General features: G+C 46.0%; 1 protein-coding gene across 1 annotated transcript; it reads left to right on the top strand.

The window, feature by feature from the left end:
* The first annotated feature begins 7654 nt into the window (after positions 1-7654).
* On the top strand, positions 7655-17897 carry LOC144107145 (uncharacterized). The gene is made up of 6 exons (XM_077640133.1): positions 7655-7837; positions 12158-12237; positions 15127-15210; positions 16085-16117; positions 16247-16291; positions 17706-17897. The coding sequence occupies exons 1-6, from the start codon at positions 7684-7686 to the stop codon at positions 17736-17738; spliced, it is 429 nt and encodes a 142-aa protein (XP_077496259.1). The 5' UTR covers positions 7655-7683; the 3' UTR covers positions 17739-17897.
* Positions 17898-26817: the final 8920 nt, after the last annotated feature.

The following is a 26817-nucleotide window of genomic DNA, read 5'->3' as shown; positions in this document are numbered from 1 at the left end:
GGAGGAGGAGGAGGAGGAGGAGGAGGAGGAGGAGGAGGAGGAGGAGGAGGAAAAACTTTATTTATATTTGATATTAAAATGTGTTATTAGCGGTCGCGGGCTGTCTTCTTCATCTTCCGATGAGTTATTGCAGCCCGTCTTAACAGGGTTGGGGCCCCTGGTCCAGGGCTCCACTGAGGTATGCCGCCAGGTAGGCTCTCCGCACCAATCCGCGCTGGACGGCCGGGTCTGCCTCTACGTTCCCGGCGATCCCGGTGTGTCCTGGTACCCACATGATTACGTGTTGCAGTTGTTGTTTCGGACTCAGCATGCGTGGCGGTGCACTTGTTGCTTTGTTGACTGTACTATTAGCGAGTTTCGCTAACCTCAGGTCAGCAGAGGTGCTGAACACTGGTATGTTTCAGCAAAAGACAACTGCTGAGGTGACACTCGACAGTGAACAAAACGCGCCCCCTGGCGCCAATGGCGACATATTCCGGCCTAGAGGAGTACCCACGTTTTAATGGCTGTTGAACAGCCACGGTGTCATCGTCACTCGGCGGGTGAGGTTTATCCTTATCAAAAATATTCAAGTGGTTCTAATGAAAAGCTCTTGGCTCATAGGATGCAAGATTCTTTCGACACTGAACGAGTGAATTCGTTTTTCCAATAAGCAGCGTATGTTGGAATGAACTGATTTGCCAGACATCAAGGCGGGTTTCGCAGTACGTAAAGAATTGTGTCCTTAAACAATATTTCCTCATATAAAAGCGTAAGAAATTTTTCTTAGTACCCGGGAAGTCCCTTCAAGATGTTCTCAAGCACTCTCTGCTCTACTGCAATATAATTTCTTGGTTGGGACTAGAGCCCAAAGATGGAGGCGAAAATATCGGCGCTGCATTGTTTGGATTGGCTATTGGCCAATAAAATGACTTTATGCAATGTGACTCCCACCGTGTGTCTCTTGTTTCTAGCGCAAAGAAGTCTTTGTACAGAAATGCTAAAATGTTATTTCCAGAATAAAAATAAAGAAAGGCTTCATAAAACGCCGACTGGTACAGAGCACACAGCAATACATTTTCTGAATGAATTCGTTCGTGGAGCCTCGTTAAGTTGATACAAGATTCAGCTTGATAACTTGCCGACACGAAATTATGACCACTCTTCAATCTTTTAGAAAGGATAGCAAGGTTAAGATGGGCCTGAAATTGAGATTTACGTATTACACTAAAAAAATCATTCTGTATATTGAACATCCGTCGATTATTTTGAAGATGCCTTGATGCATGTTTACCGTGTTCGTTTTTGCCAATGTCATTGACCGACATCAAAATAATTAACCTGGATTAATTAGCAACACGTCTGTAAGGTGAAACTAGTTAGCTTAAGAAATGTCTGAAGATTACAATATATTCTATGCGGGTTAATTTTAGTCTTAGTTATATAAAGCACAAATAGACCAACCAACAGGGGACACCAGACACGAAGGAGACAACACGAGGCTGAATAACAACTGATCGTTATTTGGGTGCACAGAAGAGTGGTTTATGGTTTATGGGGGGATTACCATCGCAAAGCGACTTAGGCTATGAGGGACGCCGTAGTGGAGGGCTCCGGAAATTTCAACCACCTGGAGTTCTTTAACGTGCACTGACATCGCACAGCACACGGGCCTCTAGAATTTCGCGTCTATCGAAATTCGACCACCGCGGCCGGGATCGAATCCGCGTCCTTCGGGTCAGCAGCCAGGTGCCATAACCACTTAGCCACCGTGGCGGCTCCGGCGCGCAGAATATATGGGGAGGGGGGGGGGGGGGGGCTGAGGGGCGGATCGGGATGATTGGTCGGGAACTGACAAGCAATGAAAAAATGCGGACGAGGCCAGACAGAAACCAACCGACCACTGAACTGGAAGTAGTCGGCTCATACCATCATCCATACGTACAAATGTCAGACAACAAAATTAACATCCGCTAGCTACTATAATGATGCGCTACCTCGCTTTGCTGCAAGCATAGGCGAGGCTGATTTGCTCATGTGTTCCTTTTTTGGTCCATCCCGAAGGCAGGAAAAATTGCGCGCATCATCACACGTCGGTGTGTCTAGGGGATAGGGCATTGATATACGAAAAAAACGCTTTCCACCCACGTTTTTGAAGCTGGCTGTCAAGGGGGCTGTAAAGGTGTTCTTTCTGAAGGGATAACCAAGTTTGAGGCACTCAACACAACCGTGAACCCCACACGTGGAAAGCGCCAGGCTTGAAGATGCGTTCCTGATAAGATAAGAAGTGTATTCATTAGATGTATCGTATAACGGCAAGCTCTGAATTATAGCAGAACACATCACGAAAATCTTTAAAATCTGGCGCTGAATCATAACACGAACTGCTCTGCCATCTAACGGCACCTGTAGTGCAGCCTATTTCAAGGTGAGGGCGTGCGGCGATTGCTTAGGTTTAAGGGGGTTCAATGTCCCAAAGCGACTCAGGCTATGTCGCTGAGTCGATTTGGGACGTTAAACTCCCATGAACCAAACCTTTACAGTAAAGGTCTTCGGCGTTAACGCATTTACTTGAAAGACGTTTACCATATAGGCCTGCACTCTGAAGGTCTTTACTATAAGGCCCTTGCCCTATTGGCCTTTGACCGAGAGGCATTTCACCTAAGGTCTTTGCCGTAAACACCTTTACCTGATGGCATTTAACTTGAGGGCCTTCACTCAAGTGGCCTAAACAAAGGCCTTTGACCTAAAAGCATTTATACCATGAAGGCATTTACCTTGAAGGCCTTCACCCAGTCCTTCCCCCTGCTAGGTGTACAGGCAGGTTGCCCGCAGCCCAGTGGGCAAGAGGGTGACCTGCCACAGAGCACGCTTCAGGGAAGGGCATACATATGCCCGAAGCCGGAAAGTGCGCCCAGTAGTGCCACCCCAGTGAAAACGATATTGCATGTGGTTGGCCGTTCACAGCCTGGACTTTGATTTTTGCATGCGGAACATTTCGGTAACCAAGTCAAACTGAGTGCTAATTTCGCATCTGACTTTACGCTCGCTACAAACGTCATACGAAACGGTGCCTTAGCAATATCGCGAGTTTCGTGAATATGAAAGCAGTTTTTAGATGCAGAAAGAGAAACCAAGACCAGAAACACATAAGGCGTCCACATCGGCTCACTTCTCGATAGAACCAGGATGGCCCACTTTATTGCTGAGCATCGACAAGGCCCTCGAGTGCAATGAGGGCAAAGATTAATGATTAGCCATAGACTAGTAATTTTAAAAGAGACGCACTTAACAACAATGGCCTTCATGTAGTCGCCTTCGTTTTGAGAAGACATAGCGGCTACAAAATTGACGCGGCTCAACGCTGGAACTAATACGAAGAAAAAGGAACGAAATTAAATGAAAGCTTACTTTCTAAGAAAATCATACGCTGCGTACGATCTTCATGGCCGGTAGCACGACAACGATGGTGTCAACTGTTCGACGGAAAAGAGCGTTGCGTTCGATAGCGTCATTTCCCACGGCACACGGAGCCTGAGGCAGAACTGACCCACCGAATACATTTTGCTTACTTCCATTTCTCTTCGCTCTTCCTGATTGGATAAAGCGATGCCGTGCCCACGATATCGATTAACTTCGGCCTATCACAAAAATGAAATTCTGAGTGTAGCGCCACTTCGACAAATCTGAAAGAGCAATATAAAAATTAAAATAGAGTAAAACCGGAATCGCCATATTTCACCTGGCGTCGGCACTACTGCCAACAGATAAGTACACATGCGAGAAAAGGGCAGATACGCCTGACTGTCATTATTCGTGCACGCATTGCTCTTCGACGTAGAGAAAATTGTGTGCGCGACCTGAAAGTGGACACGCAAAAAGATAACATTTTTATACGCCGTAGGAATAGCAATTTATTAGACACGTCCTGTAGTTGACACCCGTAAATTATTTTCACGTGTTGGTGTCACGTGTGGATGTCAGTGAACAAGCACCAAAAACTCAGGACTTTTTTTTTTCGTTTCGCCTCCATACAAAGGCTGCTGCTATGGCATGAAATGAATACCTGAACTCGTGCTCGGAAGCAATAACTTTTAGCTACGAATTGTTTCTTACTTTCTCCAAATAAACGCGTGGTACTAATTTACACAAGCAAAACTTCTGAGCCTCGTCAGCATAGCAGGGTTGAGATTTTATGCCGGCACACGACAGATAACGAGGAGTATCTCTTTGCTTTTTGTTAACCGAGATGCGGCTTCATTTCAGAGTGTGGTGCCTTTCTGGCGGTCAGTTCTCGTCGTAGTACCCTCCAAACCCTCCCGTTACACCTACCAAGGCACTCTCAATAATGCCTACTTCCATAGTAACTCTCCTCGCGCTTCCAGGGTGGTTTCCGTGGCAACCACCGACTGTTTGTGCCTTCTTACGCTCTTTTCATACCCTCCTCCTTTCACGGTAACCACCCTCCGGATGGTTCCAGAGGGAACCGCCACGTGTTGCGCATTTCTCCGCTCACGCCATATCTTTGCAGCAGCATGTACCGCTCCAGCACGCCCAATGAAGTAGAAGCATGTCGAGCGTGAGTAGAACTAAACGCGTCAGGCGCCTCGCTGTCACCGCAGCAGCCACGCTACGCTCCTGGGATTCCAACGCAGTTTCCTCTATGTGCTGCTGCTGTTTGCTGCTGCTTGCTGCTGCTTGCTGCTGCGGCTGGTGCTGCTGCTGCTACTTGCTTTAACTTCCTGCTTCGGCTTGCTGTTGCTGCTGCTGCTGCTGCTGCTGCTCCTGCTGCATGCTAGATGCTGCATGCTGCATGCTTGCTGCTTGCTTGCTGCTTGCTGCTGCTAGCTGCTTGCTTGCTGCTGCTGTTTGCTGCATGCAGCTTGCTGCATGCAGCTTGCTGCTTGCTTGCAGCTCCTACTCTCTACTGCTGCTTGCTGCTGCTTGCTGCTTCTTGCTGCTGCTTCCTGCTTCTACTTGCTGTTGGTGCTGCTTCTGCTGCTTGCTGCTGCTGCTGATGCTTGTTGCTGCTCATGCTTGGTGCTGCTCATGCTTGGTGCTGCTTGGTGCTGCTTGGTACTGCTTGCTGCTGCATGCTGCTACATGCTGCTTGCTGCCTGCTACTTGGTTCTTGCAGCTTGCTTGCTGTTGCTACTCTCTGCTGCTGCTTGCTGCTGCTTCCTGCTGCTTGCTGCTGCTGCATGCTGCTGCCTGCTACTTGGTTCTTGCAGCTTGCTTGCTGTTGCTACTCTCTGCTGCTGCTTGCTGCTGCTTCCTGCTGCTTGCTGCTGCTGCATGCTGCTGCATGCTGCATGCTGCATGCTGCTTGCTTGCTTGCTGCTGCTTGCTGCTGCTTCTGCTTGGTGCTGCTGCTGCATGCTGTATGCTGGTTGCTACTTGCTGCTTACTACTTGCTGCCTGCTACTTGCTGCTTGCTGCTGCTTGCTACTTGCTGCTTGCTTGCTGCTTGCTGCTTGCTACTTGCTACTTGCTGCTCGCTACTTGCTACTTGCTGCTTGCTGCTTGCTACTTGCTACTTGCTGCTTGCTGCTGCTTGCTGCTTTCTGCTTCCTTGCTGCTGCTACTCTCTGCTGCTGCTTGCTTGCTGCTTCTGCTTGCTGCTGCTGCATGCTGCTTGCTTGCTTGCTGCTACTTCTGCTTGCTGATGCTGCTGCTTGCTGCTGCTGCTCTTGCTGCTACTGCTGCTTGTGCTGCTGCTTCCTGCTGCTTGCTGCTTGCGGCTGCTGCTTGGTGCTTGCTTCTGCTGCTACGACGATGACGGCGACCAACAAAAACTAACAGGCATAAACAGATAAAGAAGAAATAATTTAAAACGTAATCTGTATACCTATGCAAGCTGAAGAGAATAAGTGAAAACTTAGGTTAATGTGTGCGCTGAAATGTCCCCAATAGTGGCTGCTTTGTTTTCTAGATTTTCGTGGCTCACATAGCTAAATTATACAATGTCCTCACCCAGTTCTAGTGGAGTGGTGGCATACGTTTATGTCGAGTGCCGAAAGACCTCTTGTCATGACATGTTAGTGTGTGCCACAGTACCATTTAAGAGGTTGTCCAATGCTTAAGCGGAATTTCCATTTTAGAGTACGCTGCTAGCAGTAGTAGTTACCCTGTTACTACCACTACCGCCTAACATGAATGTGGATCGGGGCCGTTCAGTGCCAGGCTTTCACCCGTAGTTCACACAAACTGAGGCAGAGCAAAAAGTGGATTTCATGTCATGCCATATAGCAGCTATGGAAAACGGACTTGTCTTTTACTTCCGCCTACAGACGCAGCTGTTCACATGTCACACGCTAGCAGAAGCTGCTGAAGGCTTAATTTGCAGGGGAAAGTAGCGGTGCGGTAGCGTGCAGCCGAAGTGAGTTAGGTTTCAATTCTGAATAATGCTGTGAAAGATACGCCAGTGCGACAAGTTTCACTGCCCTCATTTGCAACATATTGACCAACATTTCGCTGCTTTATTCTTACTTCTTTCGTGTGTATAAGAACGTTTCATCGCTCCTATTCTTGTCTGTTTGTAGCACTGCGAAGGTCTCGGTTCTGGCAGTGTCGACACCATAGGTATCGCAGTTTACAACTGCTAATTATTATAAATAGTTTCTATAGTGGATGAGGAGGCAGACACTGCCACAGCAGAGTCCGTGCAGCCTCACAAGCATCATGTGGAGCTCGTGAGTTAATCTTTCTCAGGTAGCGTGCTTTCTTCGTTCTCTTGTGTGCGGTTATCCCCCGTATAAAATTTTTCTCAGTTTTCTTCCTACCTAACAGCAGTCTCGAAGCCGGGATTTGCAGGTTGTCCTCTGATTTCGATAGTCTCAAAAGCTTAGGTTTAGAATATTATCGAGAGCGCCCACCATAGCTGATGTTCTCTTCTCTAGTTCAATCAAATATTTCTGACATCCCCATTTAGTCTCCGCCCCCGTCTGCTTCAAGCAAGTGAAGTAAAAACTGGAAAAGTTCTTCGTGTGTTTGTTTTGGTAAAATTAGGACACTCGTACGTCGGAGTACTTTCCAACCTAGGGTAGTTCGTGTCGTTACTAGCACAGGTTGCCCGGGCCGCTCAAGTAACTGTTTTCTTTGCTCTCACATGCAGTCATCTTGTAGAGGAGCAAATGAGTGTTCTTCTAAGTTCATGTGCAAGTGCCGCCCGATAGTAAATAGTCCGTGTCATCTAGATCACACTTCAAGTATGCTACTGCGAAGAATTACGTTCATTATCAGGCTATGAACTAAAATAATGCAGAAGAATATTTGTCCCCCTTACCATATTCAGGGCTGCTCAGAAACCTAATGAACACTCTTGCTCGCGTGATGTTTTTAGTTAAGAACCATACGGCACGAATAGCACACCCTAGAGACGACTGAACATGATATTTCGCCCTCTGCAGGGCGCGTCCATCTCGCCAGATGATGAGCAGCGAGCAGGTGAGAATACGAGCGAAACCTTGGCGCGGTGCCAACGAGGCCGACGCTAAGCAACAGCAGTTCATTGCAAACAAGTCGACCGAAAGGTGTGTTCTGTGCCCGACTGCTCATATGGCGTCTCGGCTTAATCCATCTTCGAAAGCATACACGTATGTTGATCAAGCTGCAGGAGCACCGTCGTTGTCGGTGCAGCTCCAAGCTGGGTCTTGACGACCGTCGAGAAGGCGCGCAGTGCAGCGCTGGCCGACAGCAGAGATCATGTGCACAGTGCTCACTCCGTGTGTTCTTACCGCCGTGGTAGCGCTGCTGTGCTGCAGTAGTACTTCCGCGGGACCCGCCCTGGACCCCAAGTTCCTGATGGAGCTGGCCAGCCAGTTTGATCCGTCTATGCTCACGGCGTCCTGCCGAAAGCGTATGAGACGCACTGCTTTATTATATGATGGTTCGCGTTTGCCCGCTTGTTGCTTTGTCTGTAGGAGCTTAAGGGAAGGTTCGGTTAGTCATTGTTGCGGGCACGAGGGAGTGGACATTTGCTTCCTTATTTTCGCACCAATGCCGTTTGATGGCAATATTTCTGAGAGTGAACAGCGTCGTGTGGCTCTTCGCAACCCGAAAACAGCGCCTTTTTTCAGGTTTCTGAGGTCACATGGTTCAGCTGGATGAGTGGAGTTGTGGGCGTGGCCCTGCTTGAATGTCTTTTTCACCTCTTGTCTGCGTTTCTTCAGCTGATATTCTGTTTGATTCTGGTTGATTTATTAAAGGGCACGGTCTCTGGCTCAGAGGGCGGCGGAAAGGGCAGAGAGACCGCTGCGGAGGATGTCAAGAAGCATGGGGTGTATCTATTTTTATTTCTTTCTTTTGCGAAGTAAGCAGCCCGTTCCACAGTTCAAAGTCTAACCATGACCATTTAATACTGTTATAAAACCCGCGAAATACCTGGTTTAGAAGAGCTAAAATCTCTATTCACATGCACCGTCTACTGAGGACAGTGCCTTGTATTTTCGTACAGTTCGGCACGAATGGGAGGGGCCTTTAGCACGTGGCATAATTCTTCGACACCTATGTAGCATGAACGACTCCCACTGTGAGCTCGTAGGGACCATGGTGAGACTGACAGGAGTCAAAGAACATAGTCAGGTACTGAACAGGTCCATTTAATTTAATTGCTTTATATATTTCAGTCCATTTGACGAAGCTGAACAAATTTCCTCCATGTCGAAGGTTCCGTCGTCGGGCTGACTGTCAGGAATAGGATCCGCCTTCCTCTCAGTGAAAATGGAGCTTTTCGCAGATTATCTCTGCCTATAATTTAACAAGTCTCCTGACCATACAGACGCTCTCAAGGGATCTCAGTACCATATACACGAAAGTATAAGCCATGTGAGTGGCTATACCGGATATGAAGCTGACTCCATCACTAGTCTGCTGGTCTTTCAATCTGTAAGCTTAAGGTATTAATGCTTCCCAAAACCGGGGACGTAATTGCCATTTCTTTGTTGCTAGGGAACTGACAATGACTATTTCCTGCGAGTCTCGTGAATCTTGGTGAGAGCTTGGTTGTGTCGAAACACTTAAATCGACCAGGATATCCTACGCGGGCAGTGCACCAGCAGGAGCCAGGAGGTTTATTGCAAAATTGAGTGAAAATATTCTTGCTGCTCGTGCGCGGTTTTGGAGAATGTGGGGGCAACCAGAGAAGAAGGGCTGATTAAAATGAGACAAACTGAGTTCATTTGGTGATAAGCAACTTGCCAGGTTACTAGAAATTCGGTGATAAAGTAGGAAAATCGGCATTATGCAGGCCATGTTCAAAGGTAGAAGTGAAAAACAAAAGAATAATCGTATACAATAAAATAAAGTTACAAAAGGGATTGAACTTTCAAACCCCACCTTTCACTTTAGGCAGAAAAGGAACATAATGATAGAAGGGAGAAAGTAGTGTGAATAAGAGAATGAACTTGCACTAATCCTATCTTAGTGGAAATCGATAAGGCAAAATAGCCTTGGACGGGGCGTGTAATTAGGAGAAGCGGGAACTGTTGCTTTCTAGGTAAACAAACAGGTAAAAGCGAACAAGGTCACCGCATAGATTCAGAAGGGAGAAACACATAGCCAAGAGCGGCTGGAGTCAGCCAGAACAATTTTCGGGATAGGGTTATGGTCGCGGACGACGATTAACTTAAAAATGCATTATTTGGTCGCAGGACTATTTAGGGAAATCCTAAGGAATCTAGCGTCGTGATTCTACCAAACTTGAAATGATGATGTGGCGAATACTGGTATGCATTTTTATAGGAAATGGCCTCTTTGCAGTAAGGAACCATGAAGACCCATGTGATAGCAACTGATCCCCGCGAAACATATCTGCTTGTCTTTCTCCTTTTAACGGCGGGCAGAAGTGAAGTGCATACTTGTTTTTATTTTTTAATTATGAATATTTGGAGCGACTTACATAAGAGTGCAATGGCTTGCATTATGCCAAAGATCTGCACGCATTCTTTTCGATGGTCACCGCTTCTTTTTTGTTGCAGCGGTTTGGTTTCTCATAGAGCCAAGGGTCTCAACTCCAGTGTCATGACCTATCGCCATTTTGAACATGGCAATAAACATACGCTACGCACATCATTAAACTTATAACACACAAGAAAACAATCTGCTATGGATTATATTTCAAACTGGACTTGGTGCTGGCTGAACAATTGGACACGAATATTTTGTTTTTCTGAGAAGTAAATTTAATATACGGAACATATTGATGCTGTATTTTAAAATGGCACAGCATGTAAAAGTGCAAGCTTTACGGAAAATTGCAAAGAACATCACAACTATCACAAAATAAACTGATTTAAATACTCCAACACCCATATTATGCAATGCGTTTTTGTACAATATGCCATACTGTTCTGCCTTTACAGAATCCTTATACAAAATAATGTCTCAAGTCATCAGTATTTCCTGTTTACAAATTTCGAGCTTTCTAATATTGCTGTGCCACTTCTGCTCCTTCCTCGCAATTCATTATCGAGAATAAATGTCTCCAGGTCCCGTGAGCCGCAACTGATGTCCATAGGTCTCCTCTATTCAGGGGCTCGACGCCCCAGTTGTGGGGGTGAAAACAGGGCAATCTTACTTTAATATGCGGGAATGAAACGACGTGGTCGCAACAGAACACGGTGCCTATACGCTGCCATCGCTCTTGGCGCGTCCTGGAGAGTTTCGTCGCCGATATTACTTCCTTCTCACAAAAATCTACTCACATTCGTATATACCCAGACAGCAAATAGAGAAAAATATAAACTAAAAAAGTATTCCTCTATTTACACAGACGTCTCATGCTCATGATAGTGTCACGCCCCTTTTGTTGTGTGCCCAGCTTGGAAGCGCTCATTACTAAAAAAAAACGTCGTAATGTAGACGCGTCTCCTGGGCATACATCGCTGCTTGTTCATGTGCTGCCTGTAAAGTTCCATGCAGTTGTTCTTAGTTTTGTTTTTGTTCTTCCGTAAGAACTGTAATTTTAACGAGATGTACGGTATCGGGAGAGACAACTACAATGCCTTGAGGCGTATAAAATGTTAATAATGCATAAGTGACGACCTCGATTCATTTACAAAGTGGCGTTCTACCAAAGCAAGCTTCCATCGGAGGGTTTGTGCTTAGCGAAGACGCACTAGCGAGGACAATGACGAGCCAGCTGGGTGCCAGTTGTGCATGCGCAGTGGCAAGTAGATGTCTTCCACTCGACCACATGGGTACACGTATCCACAATGCGTCTTCGCTCTGTTGCAACGGAGCAGCATGGTGGTGGGCTGCACTGTGATATGGCTCTGACAATATTATTTTAATTCGAAAGCATTAGATGTCCCGGTCACGAGAAATTAAGTGGCCCACCTGCCAAAGTGGGCAGGTGACAACCTGCCCATCGATTTTTTGTCAACATGCTCACCATGTCAGGTGGCAATGAAATTATTTGAATTTATTATTTTTATTTCATGTACACCCATGGGCCAGAGGCATTATAGAGTGGAGTGGTTACATAAAGAACCACAAAAACAACGTACAATGCAGCAAAGTATAGAAATAGATGGCTTCTAGTTATGCAATATTATCTAATCGGTCCTTAAAGTGCTGGCACTTCACCATGACACTGTACATCAGCTAAATCGTCGAGAAAAAGACAGCCTCCCTAAGAACTATGTGTGCAAAAATGAGTTTTAACAGGTTTTAACAGCCACCTGCCGGGCCTGTGGCGCATTGCTTAACTTTGCACCCAGTAGTGGTTTGAGGACTCCACCGCGACCTCTGAACGTATGGGAGGATTACTTGCGAGGGAGGGATCTTCGATGATATCGCATTGCATTCCTAAGGGTAGGTAAGCGTGGTGCAAGTTTTTGTTGACCAATAATGACCCTATGCCCAAGCTTTTAGGATTTGTTTTATTCTCAACGAAAACCTTTCAGCAGAAAAATCAATTTCTTTGTAGATGCTGCTATTCATCACTCCTCTCACCGTCCTACTCGTGCTTTTAAAACAGAGAATCTTTGTGCGCTGAAGCAAAGTATCAGCAACATGGGAGCTTTCATTTACTCTCCACGCATTTTCTTTTACAGTTGCGCAAAAGAAATTTGCGATCTTTCAAAAACTTTCAAAAATTTATCGTTGATACACTGGTGGCTGGGGAAATTAAACACCCGCATTTACGTTTTACGCCATTTCGAATTATTTCTTACAGTGTTCCAGAAGTGCAAGCCCCGCATCATTCCCCTGGTGCTGCAGTTCGAGCAGTTGATACAGAAGGTTCCCGATATCCTTGTAAGCTTCTCTTTGCACCCTTTCCAAAGACAGTGTAGTGTTTCAGCAAATGCTAATGTTGTTGTAAGCTGGCCACGATGAGTCTTAGTCTGAAACTTCCATGCTTCAGCAGAGGAATTAAAACTGCGCGAAGAAAAAATGACAGACGATTTTCGCCTAAATTTTATAAATGTGCGAAAGCAGAACTGCATGAACGAGAACAACGACAATGAAGACAGAAGTCTGTGGGGTGAAGAAGAAGGAGAAGTATCTTCGCGCAGCAGATGGAAGTTGATGAAGGCGACGATGTCCAATGCACACGGCTAGAGCGAGTTGCATTTTCAACACACACAGTTTCAACAATTCAAGCTTGTTAGACCACTTAACCACCCGCAACCGCCTCTGTCATGGAAGCTGAGTTGCTCAATTTTTTAAGGCACATTTGTTTGCCGCATGCAATTTTCCATGCAAGTAGTCGCCGTCTTGTTATGACCAGTACCCCTTGTGGGTTTGTGCCATTTTGTGAGGCAAACAACAACCGATTCAACAAGAGGCGTGGTCGGCAGCAGCGATAGCGTAGTGCACTCTCGCAGTGGTCAGAGAAACTGATCTGTTTGCTCAGCCGCGGGTTAGGCCAGCATACAAGTCATGGGTATTTATTTATTTTTATTTGCTTCTTTCACTTGGCGCAAGCCCACAGAGATCGCAATCGCAAACTCACTAACATCTAAACGCCTTGCTCGGGGTTTACTCACCGGAAAAGTGATTTCTCACTAAAAAAACATCCGTACGCCACGAAGTAGCACCTTTCAAACGTGGTCCTCTGAAAAATATTCTGTAGTAGGTCTAGAAATCACAGGGGATCCTCCTTTTTAAACTGAGCTGAATACGGGCGCGTAGTGAAAGCTGATCTCCCGCCATGAGAGCGCGCATACGTGCGACAATAAGTCCGTATTTTTCCGCGCATAATTTCCTCGGATCTGTTTACCCTGCCTTGCGCTCTCTTTGTCCGTAAGCAGTAGATTGTATGCAAGTAACGAATGTGAAGTCATTATGAAATAAATCTTTTAGTCGCGTATGGTTTTATTCCATTCGTAACATTAGCCTACCTTGGTAAGTGATTACAGTGAAACAATATGGATGATGTAATAGTTTCTGCTATTACAAATAGAATCTCGAAATATTCACGTCACTGATATGGGCTCAGCGATGTTGATTAGCATATAGTGCCTGTTATATGTATAGAGCAATCTAGTCCAGGCCAATATTTTTTTTTTCAGAAATATAAGCGCGCTACCTAATGAGAACCGTGCTCCCATGGCCCTGACATCATTCTTCAACAGTGCAGAAACTCCCTGCTCCCCTTTTCTCTCTCTAGTAATGGCACCAAAAAGTTTACGCAATGTCACCTAGCGGATCTTTTTAGCCCGCAAACGTTCACGTAACAGCGCTCCTAAATTTTAATTTACAGCAAAACCCTCCCGAAAACCTCTCAAAGTGCCAGCGAACCACTGGCGCAACGGATCAAAAGACGTGGTTCCGTTCGCGAACAGTGTTAATGGGCTAGTAGCGGCGCCGCCGCATCGTAGCGTCTATTTCATGAGAATCACCGATATGGCATAATCTGCTGTGACCGACAGCCACATATTTTACGGGCGTGCACAGAAGCATCAGAAAATCTCCAGCCACGATGCTAACAGAATTTCAGAAATAACAAGCTAGACGCTTTCAATGACAGCTCAAAACGGCTTAATGGCATTCTCTGCTCGTCCGTGCACTGTGCATTAATTTACCTGCGTCCGTTTCGCAAAGTTTTAACTCCGCACACCTAAGAGGCGGCTTTAGTTCCCGCATCTGTTTTACTATGGTTTTTGGAAGCCTTACTGATGCAACAGTGAGGCATTTTTGAAGTGATGCGATGATCAAGTTATCTTTAGGCTGTAATTGCGCTCTGCGGCAAATCCCTAAGCAACAAGTCAGAGATATGTGTAATTTCATCACATCAATACCAAAACATACACTCATGCAGGAACGCAAACTGCCGCTGTATGCAAGATCAAGGCCCTTGGCACGTATTGGTTAAAAGTATATTACGAAACTCGCACCACTGCCACTGCGCCTAACTTGTAGCCGTAGCAATAGTGGCTAGCAGAAGTAGTACTGATGATTGTAATATTAGTGGCAAGAAAGTTATAGTAGTGGTAGTAATAGCAGTAGCATTGGTGTTTGTAGCACTGCAGTAGTATTTGAAGTGATAAGCTATAAAAAGAATACGTTCCTGTTGTCTGGAATCAAAATCGCCACTGCCACACTGCGTGCAGGTATAGAAATAAATGATCGTAACCGAAGGAAGTAGATGAGGAGTTTTTTACAACGAAAGTGCAGACAGTCCACTGACCGACTGCGCAGCCAGCAAATTGTATCTCGTTATGATCTGTTCGAGTCGGCAGCGATAAGCTCAAGTTAGCCCGTTTTTGATTCATTACTTTTAAATCCTTCACAAATAAGCAATGTATTATAAGAAAAAAGTGGAAAAGTGCCGTAATTTCTTGTACACAGTCCTCAAAACTCATTCTTTCCCGTAAAAAAGTGCTTATACTCGATTCTTCACACCTTGTACATAGTCCTCATAAGTCAGGTATGTAACCAGCCCATAAAAATGTACATGAACGCACGGGGTAGGTACCACGAAACGTCGTAATAGGATCACAATTTGGAATTTTGCGCCATATTCGGCGATATTGAAGAAAAAAAATACTGGGTAGCCCGCCCGTGTACATAGTCTGCAAAGCGCTAAATTTCGAATTTGAAGCATGTATAGCGCGTGGACTGTACGCAGAAAATTACGGCACATAAAAGTACGTGCCCAGGCCTAACATCCTCTTCCTTTTATGCTTGCTTCACCCGTAGGGCGTGGAATGCGTCAACAGGGAGCTCGCAAAAGGATTCCCTCGCTTTGACATTGAGTGTGTCATGAGCGATGACTACAAGGAGGTGAGTGGGTGCCACAGTCATGCCCCGATGCAACTCCGCCAATGCTCTACTTCGATCGCTCTGAGGAAGGAAGCCAGGAAGTCGTAGCCTTTCTTTCTCTACTTACGAATGCGGTGCCTCTTCACCTTGGTGCATCCAAAAAACAGTAGATGAGGTAGACTCTCACTACCTCGGCGTAAATAGACAATCAAAATGAAAAGCATGCAATCCATAATTTGCGGTTCTCTACGCTTGCAGTCACCTTCATGTAAAATAACGCTGGCTTCGTTATACCTACGCCAAGTTGAAAAGCACCCTAGGGCTAAGTGCATCTCTGGAGCGTGCCACGCAGATCAGCACTCTCATTTCTACTCTATCCGCGTCCTGCGCTACAATTTCGCTGCCCTCTAAATAAACCACTTTTACATACTATCAACAAGCGGTTGTGCTCGTGAATGACCAGTCAGTGGTTCGTTTTCGCCTTCTATTTGTGCGCCTGTTGCGGTTCCCTTGCCCTGAAAATAGCGCGGTCTTATGAATCAGAACCAGAATCAGAACTTTGGCGGTTAAAAATTTTTACTTGCCGGAACTGCCTCCATGGCTACGCGGTCAGCAATAAAGGAGTTGAATTTTCTTTCGACTACCTGTATGGTAGGTTAAAAACCTCTGTAATAATTATTACCATAAACCTCAGGGCACCCATATGCGTAAAAAGCAAAGATATACATGTTTCAAAATCTTCGTACCTGAAAAGACTTTTTGTTAAATAAAAGTAGTCCCGCTATTGACGGCATTTCATAACTACCTGTTTGATAAGGTGAAATCTTATCTCTCGCGTTTAAATAAATTCGAGGTTGGGCAACACATCTGTAAGCGACGTTCTTATTATTTGTAGGGCATCGACTGCATGGATGACCCGAAGCTTAAGGTAAGCGGCCGGTGATGATTACTGCCGCTCCTGCTCCAACCACATGGTGCACACCAACCAGCATGCACTACTATGGGAGGTGCTTGTGATGCGCTGAGAAACGCTAGCCTTTGTGGTTTTGCTATGCAGGAAGTGCTTGGACCGAAGACTTCGAAATCACTCCAGCCAGTGACGGTAAGTGACATGTGATGTCCAGCATTTTTGGAGAAACATTTTGAATATTACAAACTTGTAAGGTACTGCAATTGAAATATTGAAAGTAATGGCACATTCTTCCGATGTGCAGTAAAATTTTTCTTTTAAAGTTTTTTCATCGCTCACATGAAACTGTCAAGACTGAAATAGAAAACCAATGGGGAACGCCTTTGACGATCGCAAAAACGTTAATAGGAAAAAAAAGTCCAAGCCTGTGGACGGGAGATTTCTGGATATACGAGTATGAAAGTGAGATCTTACAATACATGAAAACATTGCATTCGTAACCTCTTTCTCGTTAAAAACGCTTTTGTACATAATGGTTGGGAATGTGTGGCATATTCGTCTACATAGGATGTCCTAGCCTGCATGAATGAGCTGACGTGCACAGCATGCCTCTACTCCGGTTACCTAAGTCAGTATTTTCATATGTTTTGGTTCAAAACTTTGCTTTTCAAGTGACGTCAAGCGACCTGCAAATGAAATGAGGAACTGAAAGTGTCCTTCGGTCTTGTATGCCCACAAGGTCTTATTGCGAGCATGTATTAGACGTTGTTCTTCGGCTCAAATACACCTCCAAGTCCTGCGTGGAGACCTGTCGCCATCAACTTTATGCAAACTACAAACATTATAGAAAAATTATATACCTTATAAGATGCGTTCTTTATTGTGGCGTTCGAACAAAACGCCATCGTGTCGAGGACTGCGTCCGTAGCTGGCACTGCAAAACCACTGGAGGTCGCAATAAAAGAAATGTAGACGGTTTAGCATGGCTATACGCGAAAAATTTTGCAGCAGCACTAGTTATGGTGGGCACTTACGCTCCTTGCGCGCTGAAAGCATTTGACCCAAGGCCTTTTACCATAAAGGCCTTTTCTCTAAAGGTCTAAAAGGTCTTCGAAATAAAGGTCGTAAAGGCCCGAAAGTCATTTCCCATGAAGAACTTCAACCAAAAGGCATTTGCCACGAAGGCCTTTGACCTAAAGGCATTTATCTTGAAGGCCTCCACCCAGCTAAAGACCTGCCAGGTTGTGCACAACCCGGTGTGCAGGTGGGCCGCATGCCGCAAACAGGCTTCGGGGAGGTATATACGTATGGCCGAAATGGGAAAATACGACTAGTAGTGCTACCGCACTGAAATGCTCCCCTACTCGCTAGACGGTGAGGTAGGGTGCTGTAGTCAGCTCGGAAGGTGAAGGCGCTGGTTCTTTATTAAAAGCCAACTACCTGCACACCGGTAGCACTCAAGTAACGCGGGCCGACCTTTCATGAGATTCCGTCAGTCTGAGCGACTGGGGCACGGAAGTATAGGACCCAAGTTGGAAGGGTTTTCCTTTAGGTATGGTGCACCGACTGCTGCTATTTAAGGACTTTGACTCGCCACTGCTTGCAGGCCTGCTTCAGGGATGTGCCTCCAGCGGTCTGAGATCGTCGAATCAGTGTCCACGGCGTACAACGCTGCAGTATGCTAATATGGGTGCCATCGCTTTCAAACATGCATACTTCATGCGAATCTCCTCGAACACACCTCCTCGCTTTGCAGTGAGCAGGGAAGTGCTACAGATAACGTCAATAAAAAAATTCCTTGAAGGCTTCACTTCATTCACTGAATAGCATGCCTAGCATCGTGCAAGAGAGCAGAGGCTTACTTAAACAACTGAGCCTTCTTCTCTGTCCTAAATCATGCGCTGGTGGACTAGGTAGCAAATTATGCACGAGCGTACAAGCACGTGACTATGCAGGCATTGTTGTCATTTCTACTTTCTGTGTCATCTGCACTATTCATCATTTTTATCCGCACTATAAGGAGCCTCTCCCCTCATGCCTCCTCCTCAGTGAAGGGTAGCCAACAAAAGCACCGTTCTGGTTGACAACCCTGCCGTCTTTCTTTCTCTTCATCTCTTTCAGAGAAATAAAAGCTCATCGTTGCGTCATTCTCCTTACCTCCACTTAGCTCCTCTCACTCTTTGAACTCTATTCTCTCCTATTTTGTCATGACATATCCACCAGGAGGCAATAGTTGGCAGCAGTTGGAATCACTAAACGCTCAGTGGGTGACCATGTTGAGCAGGAGCCACACTAGCTTTGCGTGTGTCAATGACGACAGCTGGTGGAAATCATTAGCAATGTATAAGCCAAGTAGCGAGATTTCACAGGAGCCAGTAGCGAGCCTTCGCGAGCATAAGACACGAACACCAGGTTTCGCCGACCCCAGGACGCCATCACGGCTCTCCCAGGAACGCTTGCACACAGTTACACAATATCAACAAACATCTATTTGATTAGAATATTTGCACAATATAGAGCAGCCTGACCTTTCTTAAAGTAGGTTTCCGGACTTCTGTATGAAGCGGCCAGCACGGAACCGGTTAGAATCATGTGATCGGGGGTGATCGCTGTTGCCAGATTAGTGCTCTTTGTATTCTGTTTGGCAAGTTAAGGTCGGCTGTCAGTAGGCGTCACCAAAATGGCTGCAATTACGGTTACCAATAAACTGTGTGTGGGAGTGTGGCCACTGACCTCGCTCTAGATTCGGTACATCATGCGTGCGGGGTGTCCTATGTCATTTCAGCCGTTCAGAGCCGTTACCAAATTTATTTATCCCGGATGACATAGACGTGTGGCAAGGCTGCCGTTGGCCAGATTTTAAAATGAGTCACAACTCAAGCTAAAGGTCTTAATTTAATTTCAGCTCCATATCCGCACCCAAATAGAACAGAGGCCACATTATGTATAGAATTACGAATAGTACTGCAAAAAAGAAACAGAGTAAACAGCACAATAATTTTGTTATCTTGCTTGGTCTTCAAGCTACAGGTACGTTGCAAATACATAAATAAATTGTTAAAAGTTTAGTGTGCATGCACATAACTTTTCTACAAAAGTGTTTTTGGTCCGATGTTTAGGAAAATCCCCCAAGGTGGAGTAGATCTGTAATAAGGGCAATTGCTCATTAGCATCCACACAAGCATAGCCAAAAGCTACATTAGCGTCCACCAAAGTTTCTTTTCTTTCTTCCGCCCTTCTTCTAAGGACGTACGCTTAACACGAGTGCTCTTTCCTGGGAGACGGCTGTCTTGGCGTACTGAAGGCATAAAACGGAACCTCTGTAGCCTTTGGCTACACAAGTGTTTTCTCGCCGGTATTGTGTTTCTCGTCTTATAGCGTTACGTAGCGCTACGCTGTTCACATTGCTTCACCCATGGCTGCACATCCGCGCATGGCTTCGGGTAAGCGCACCATCCCCGCCGTCAGGGAGGACGCGCGAGCATATCGGCTACCACGACAGGAAAGCTAAAAAATAATGGGTCCTATTTACGCTTGCTAGCTGTTGTACATGCAGTTATTACTAAGAGGCAGAGAGCCAACGTAAAGATTTTCAACGCGAGATGGAGTGGCAAATTTGCTGCGAATTTGTAGCAAAGCAGCCACCGACGGCAACCGTGACATCGTGTGCTTTGGACTCGAAGTTAGTAAAATACTGCTGAAATAAGTCTTCTATGCCTGCCAGCTGTCTAGAACGATCTCTCAGCTCAGACAGCTAAAAAATGCGGCCATTCTGAACAATATTTCAGTGCCGCAGAATTCTCGAGTGCACGTACCCGCCGCGATGGTTCAGTGCTTAGGGCGCTCGGCTATTGATCCGGAGTTCCCGCGTTCGAACCCGACAACGGCGGCAGCGTTTTTATCGAGGCAAAACGCTAAGGCGCCCGTGTGCTGTGCGATGTCAGTGCACGTTAAAGATCCCCAGGTGGTCGAAATTATTCCGGAGCCCTCCACTACGGCACCTCTTTCTTCTTTCACTCATTCCTTTATCCTTTCTCTTACGGCGTGGTTCAGGCGTCCGCCGATATGTGAGACAGACACTGCGCCATTTCCTTTCCCCTAAAACCAATTATTATCATTATTAGCCTGGGCTGGTGGAAGCTGTGCTTGTGTTATTTTGTTGTCATGCCACGGTTATTTTGGGAGTTTGAGGAAAAGCGGAAAAGCGCGGTCGACTTTTTGGAATGCACTCGGCGCTCGCAAGTAAACAACCTCGTGGGCACCGGCGGCCCATCGGCCCTTTCATTTTAAGAGAAAAATCTCCGGTTACTTCTGATAAGCTCATTTCTTATTGGTCACTAAAATGGTTCCCAGAGTGCTAAGCAAACTTCTGTAACGTAAATCCACGCAAATTTCAGGGTGCTCACCGGCTTGGAGTTTGGTCCTCAAAAGATCTGCTTCATCCGCCTCAATTTTAGGAATTCTTGAACTGTTTTCTGGAGCACTCGAAATGATGTCATCGTTCTCTTCCGAATCGACTTCTTTTCCCCTTTTTTTAATGGAAATCCGCATTTACGATACAAGGGCGCTCGACTACTGATCCGGAGTTCCCGGGTTCGATGTGCACGTTAAAGATCCCCAGGTGGTCGAAATTATTCCGGAGCCCTCCACTACGGCACCTCTTCTTCCTTTCTTCTTTCACTCCCTCCTTTATCCCTTCCCTTACGGCGCGGTTCAGGTGTCCAACGATATATGAGACAGATACTGCGCCATTTCCTTTCCCCAAAAAACCAATTATTATTATTATACCGAAAATTGCGACTAACGCTAAACAGCTCTGACGTCGCGACTCATAGCTGTCAATGGCAGAACAGCAAAAATGCAGCCGATAAAAGACAGATTGTGCCGTCACTGCTATTGTGACGAGGCGGAGGTGGCAGCACAGGCGCATGCGTGGGCGACAAGAAATACAGGCGTTATTATCCAATTGTTTATTAGGCGAATGTGTGCCTGCGAACGGACGGAACACGGCACTAGCGAAAGCAGCCAGTGTCATCTCCAGTTCACGAACAAGAGTCACCGCCAATCTTGGCCACGCTCAGTTGATGAGTGTAACTTTCAGGACAAATCATGGAAAGCGCTGGTAATAATCCCTATATTCGCAGAAACTATTGCGAAAGAGCAACCCGGTTGCGTCCCCCGCGCTAAGCAAACTGACAAGGTGAATTTTGACAACAGTCTACAAATAAAACAACAACAAATAAAACGATTACTGTAATTCAGTATCCCTTTAGTCCTCTGTTACATTGCAAGGAACTAATCAAACAAGAATAGCACTCTCGCCTAATTAATATGCATAACCACTCATGTTAATCATAGGCTTCTGTTCTGGGATTTTTTTCCTAGTAATAGGGCATTATTGCTATCCAGAGGTGAAGGAATGTAGCGTTGCTTGGATGGTGTTTCCAAACGCAGCAAAATACTATTTCTGCGATTAAACCTCGGCAGCGACTGGGCGTTTACTTTGATCATTGACGTCAGGTTCTTCGCGACTGGGCTAACCATATCAGCGTTGAATCTTCCATCAGACACATCAGAACCAAGGCCGACAGAAAGAATATTGCGCACAAATAACTTTCACCGCAGTAGGCCTGCATGTCCTCTGGTAATTGTTTCCGTTTCAGCGTGAAGCACTAGGAAGGGTTTACGAAATCATGCGCAGTCCCCAAGCACTTGATGTGCTTTCCTAGCACTAGCTTAAGAGCTTTTAAACTCCAGCGACACAGAGCTTGTCATATACACACTCCAGGTACTAAATAGCAAAATGTTCAGTTTGGTTTGAATGTGGTGGGCTTACCGAGCTTTTCCTCTGCTCTTGTTCGACCGCGAGCTCCCATAAAATCCAGTGATGTTGTTGTTGTTGTTGACCTCATAAAATGACACATACAAACAAGGTCGATTGTCCATATCCAGGCTGTGACTACCTGCATTGCATGCATGCGGCAAACAAGGGACGATCTAAAAAAACTAGGGCAAGTCACTTTTTGTTACATAGGTGATTGAGGGTTCTAAGGGAGCCTAACAAGCTTAAGTTAATGCGAGGGAGGGATTAAAAGAAGGAAAGGGAAAACAGCTACTCGTAGACAAAAGGAAATAACAAAATAAAGGGTAAAAACGGCATTACAAAAGCTTATGATGGCAGGCGTTTTGACGCTAGAAGAAAATTTTGATCGGCAGAGCAACCATTCCCATTGGTATGTCGAAGCATAGGAGCGTCAATGGACAGAACAACCGTAGAAGACAGACACAAACTGAGCTTCTGTATTGGAGCTTCTAGCAGTCACTTTCATAGCGATGAGTAGCGAGGACAATAGAGAAGAAAGTCCTCTGCTCTTTCTGGCTCAGCACAAGACGGACACAGTCCTCTTCTTCATCTACTAGTGCTTCTTTTTCATCACCTGCAAACCCCCTAGCTGGTTGCTTAGATAACCTGTCACATGAGCTGTGTGACCGCGTTGGCAGTCTATGCTCAACGTGATCACGCATAAAGTGAAGGCTTATTAGGGAAATCGGTGCCGGTGCATCTCAGCAATTCTATCTCTGTCGTTGTTCTCGCATTCACACAGAACTGCGGACAGGAGCGATGTGATGCTTTTCCATTCATGTAAATGCGGCTGCTGAACCATACCAAGCACTAGGAGACTTCATGTAGGCGGCCCGGATAAGTAGCGCAGAGGATATATCTGTACTTTGAGGAGGCAAAAGGAACAGACCCTCCCTCCAAGTTCCGACCCACGCCACGCTGCGTGGGGGACCACCTGACAGAACATTTTTGATGTCGAGACCGGCGAAGTAGCCCTGTTTCGTCATCAAAAGTGCTTTGTCAAGTGGCTAAAGATTTGTTTGTTAAGGAAATTTGTTAAGGATTTGCTCAACACCTCCCGTCCATCGAACGTATGCTCGGGAGGTTCTACGGAGCCGCTACACTTTACCAAAAGAAACACGAATAAATGCTGAAAAAAATTACGACAGCAAGGAACACTATAATTTCGCTTACAGTTTAAGGTCTTCCATGACGTTCATGTAGAAGCGCAACTGCGATGAAAGGTAGAACGGCTTGATGGCGATAAAGTTCACGGCCTCATTTCGCTGCAGTCCCGCGTTGAGCATAACCTCGGAGAGCCGCTGTTGGGGGTGTCGAAATTAAAAAAAAATAGAATTTCTGTCCACGTCACAGGAAGACTTGTTACAGTACAAGCCCTGAGAAAGGCGCTGGCCGCACCAGGAAGCAAGTTGCAGCAATTTTTTCACGGAGCAGACGTTTCCTTCATACTTTACTCTCAGTGATGTTCCAGTCGGGAAATTTAAGCTCTTTCGTGAAATTTACGGGCAATAGTTGGGCGGCGTGAAAAGGAGAAAGCATCTTGATCGATTTTCAACGAATTTCAGGAGCTAACAGGAAAATAGGGGAAACAGTTTGAGCTATAGGCCATTTACAATAAAAATAAAGATCATGGCAAAGGCACGGCGCAAACTCGGCTGAAATCGAAGGGAAAAAAGCGAGAGAAAAGTATAATCGGTTGTGGAAATACTTTCTCCTCAGCCGCCTTCGAGCAGTCGTACAGCAAGACAGTCGCTACTACTGCGGCTGCGAAAAGGACAGGTATCACGCGGCCAGGCTTTAAAGACAGCTTTAAAAAATGCCCAGATGATGCCGATACCCCAGTCAGCACTGGACACGAGACATTGGTTCTTACGAACCGCTTTATTGTGTCAGTGGCTGCCACGTATGTCCTATGTAGCTTTTTAACTTGAAGCGTCGATATGCGCCTCTGTCACAAGGATATTCCGAGAAATAAGCCCCAAGCCGTCCGGCCGCCCCTGTGCTACACTGTTATTAACATGGCCGGGGAAACAATTTTTCGTGAAGTAATATGACGCCACACAAAGTAGCGAGCGAAGCTATTTTGCTACTCCTAGAACATTACTCAGAATACCCACTTCGTAGATGAACCTCAGCTTCTCCCAGAAAGCCGCCATTCTCATTCGTGTCGGTGAACTCAGGACTGGCAGGTCTTCGAGAATGCCGAAACCGTGCAGCGGCAGCACGGTTCGTATCCGGTTAGCACTCGACATGAAGGCTGGGCCGTTAACGCGCATCCGCGATAAGTTCAGGTTTCCGTGCGCAGTGCTGATGGTGAATAGGCACTTGTAGTCGGCACTGCGTCTTCCTAGGAAAAAGTATGATGTTCCTGCGTGCGGAAGAAGAGAAAGAAGCTACCCGATAATGTTTTCCAGAAACCCACCTACACGCTTCAGTAACTTTCTTGTGCGAAATTAGGGGGGGGGGGGTTAACCCTGCCCCCTCTGTCTCTCTCCTGGTTCTTCAGGAAGATAGCTGTGTGCGGTACTTTAGTCGTTATTAACAGCGTTGTCACAGTAGTCGTGGTATATGTTTAAATTCAAAGCTCTTGCCTTCATGAGCTGCCCAGTGACAGTGTTATACAAGTGGGCTGAATGACGCAGATCGTGAATTCAAGATATCCATCGTCGTGTGACGCAGAAAGCCGAAGCCAGTGTGGACTTTTAAGGTAGAGATATGATGCGAGCTAGGCCAGTAATTCCATAAAAACTCATACAACTCGTGAGGATTTTTTTTCTTCGCAGGAGGACTGTGCCTATGGAAACAGCTGTTTATGGCATGGTGATGATGATATAAGGGGATGGACAGAACGAAAGTCACGGGTTAAAACATATGGCTTACTGCCGTTTTATCATGGAAACCTTAAGGTGAAAAGAGAGCCCCTTTCTACTTGAGGCATTTAGAGAGAAAACTGCCTGCTTAAACGTGCTCTTAGTTTATACGATAGATAGTACAAGCAATGAAAAACTTTGGTTATCGGATGAAAACATGTATTTAATAGATTTTCCTTGGTGCCGTTCACCGAATGCTAAGCTGGCTATCTATCTCATCTGTCTCATTTGTGGTGTCCTTACTATTTGTGATCGCTTGTTTGTTATCAATTAAAGTAAACATCATAGGCATAACTAGAAAGGTAACCCCCAACATCCTTTCTTGCCGTGCTGCTTTATTAGTAGATTCGAGGGCACCATGAGGATGCTTAACCCACTGGCTCCTACCCTGATTTAAGAAGTTCTACGGGACGACGCAGTGGCATACATCGCTTGTGTCTTGGAATGAAATCCGCGTGATGCTTGACGAGTGACCAATCTTCCAAAGGTCCCTGACTCCACATTGAACCTTAGTACAAATATAACTCAGAGCATATAGTTTCGTGAAGTCGAGCGAATAAATTTGCCTAAAAGCCGTACCACAAGGCAGCGTTTCTTGGGCGTCCCGTCAGCGTCTAGACTACTGTCGTCTCCGGAAGCGAAATGTCGGCGACGCCAGTAGTGGAGACGCTGACCCGACGCCGAAGAAAAGCTGGCTTGTGGCTCGGCCTTAAAATCAATTGAACTACCCCTTTCAACTTCTATCACACCGCCGGCGATATATTTGCACCGTTCGGCCATAAATGGCTTTGATCAGAGATGTTTCCCGTGTAGACGTTGGATTCAAACAGAAGGCTACGGGATGGGACAATATATAAATAGGATCAACCCAAGAACATCTCAGAAAGAGCTGTACTGATTTCTAAACTGGGCATGCAGTGCTGCGACTCACTGTAATATTAGCAGTGCGGATTTTGCGGATGGTTCAGGACAACGTAGTTGCACATACCAAGGCTTGGCAGCACTTGGGTCTCGAGGGCATTTTTTATCCCGGGTTCGTGGTAGTAATCGGGAGACTGCAAATGGCAGACCACGGGAGGCTTTGCTAGAAGGAGGTCAAGCCAGACAGGAGATGGCAGGCTGATAAGTGAGTGACGCGTCGAGCAGTGCATCGCAATTACGCTTGCCAGTATGAGATCACCTCGAAAACTAGGACCACTATTACGTTGATTCCAGTATCAAATAGGTTAGCTCGACGCCGCATACAAATCGCCATTTCTCAGCAGACGTGACAGATTTGCTTTCTAGGAGGCAAAATATATTTGGAACATTAAAGTTTCCTCGCCATTTAAAGTACTGTGTTACTTCCGTTGCCTTTGCTTCGGAGCAGCGAGACTGTCTCCCGGGGTATTGACAGCGGAGACTTGGCTGTAAGACCTAAACACCCGCAGTTCATTTCTTCGATAAATCAATATTGCCTTCTCCATACAGCATGGACACCTCAAATGTGTTAGAGGTTTGGTATAATGATATACATTGTGCTAACCCTGAACAGCCGTTTGAGAATCCTTACAATCTGGAAGAGTATGATTTCACTAACCATTACATGGTGCAGCCACTTTTTAATTGCTGTGTGCTGTAAGATTTGAGGTGGCTTCGGCTGGAAGTTAAACTTTTTGTCATCTACAGTCTAGAAGGCTAATTGTATAAGAGTGTGTGATTATGATGTGGGCTGCTCCCGCCACCAAGTGCTGTGTGGTAGTCTGATAATTAAGCTAATGGCAAAACATTTCGCACCTACACGGACTATAAAGTCTTAATCCTGACGTCATGAGTGGTATTTCGTTGTCACGGTGGCACTTGAAGTTGACAGGCATTTAAATAACTAGGGCATTAGCCAGGGTTCTAGAGCACAGCCAGACTTATGTCTGACGTTGAGCTCGGCTCACGGAGCTCAGAAGCCAGGGGCCATGTTCTATAAGCTGTCCATTTTTCGTTTTGTGTTT

This window comes from Amblyomma americanum, chromosome 10, assembly GCF_052857255.1.
Source record: "Amblyomma americanum isolate KBUSLIRL-KWMA chromosome 10, ASM5285725v1, whole genome shotgun sequence".
Lineage (NCBI taxonomy): Eukaryota > Metazoa > Arthropoda > Arachnida > Ixodida > Ixodidae > Amblyomma > Amblyomma americanum.
Note: the sequence above shows the minus strand (reverse complement) of the source record. Positions and strands in the feature narration are given on the sequence as shown.

Bases quoted from the DNA above. Each gene is read 5' to 3' on its own strand.
- LOC144107145 (XM_077640133.1), top strand. From the start codon at position 7,684: ATGTGCACAGTGCTCACTCCGTGTGTTCTTACCGCCGTGGTAGCGCTG. The intron at 7,838-12,157 runs GTATGAGACGCA...TATTTCTTACAG, and splicing joins CACGGCGTCCTGCCGAAAGC to TGTTCCAGAAGTGCAAGCCC. The intron at 16,292-17,705 runs GTAAGTGACATG...CACTGCTTGCAG, and splicing joins AATCACTCCAGCCAGTGACG to GCCTGCTTCAGGGATGTGCC.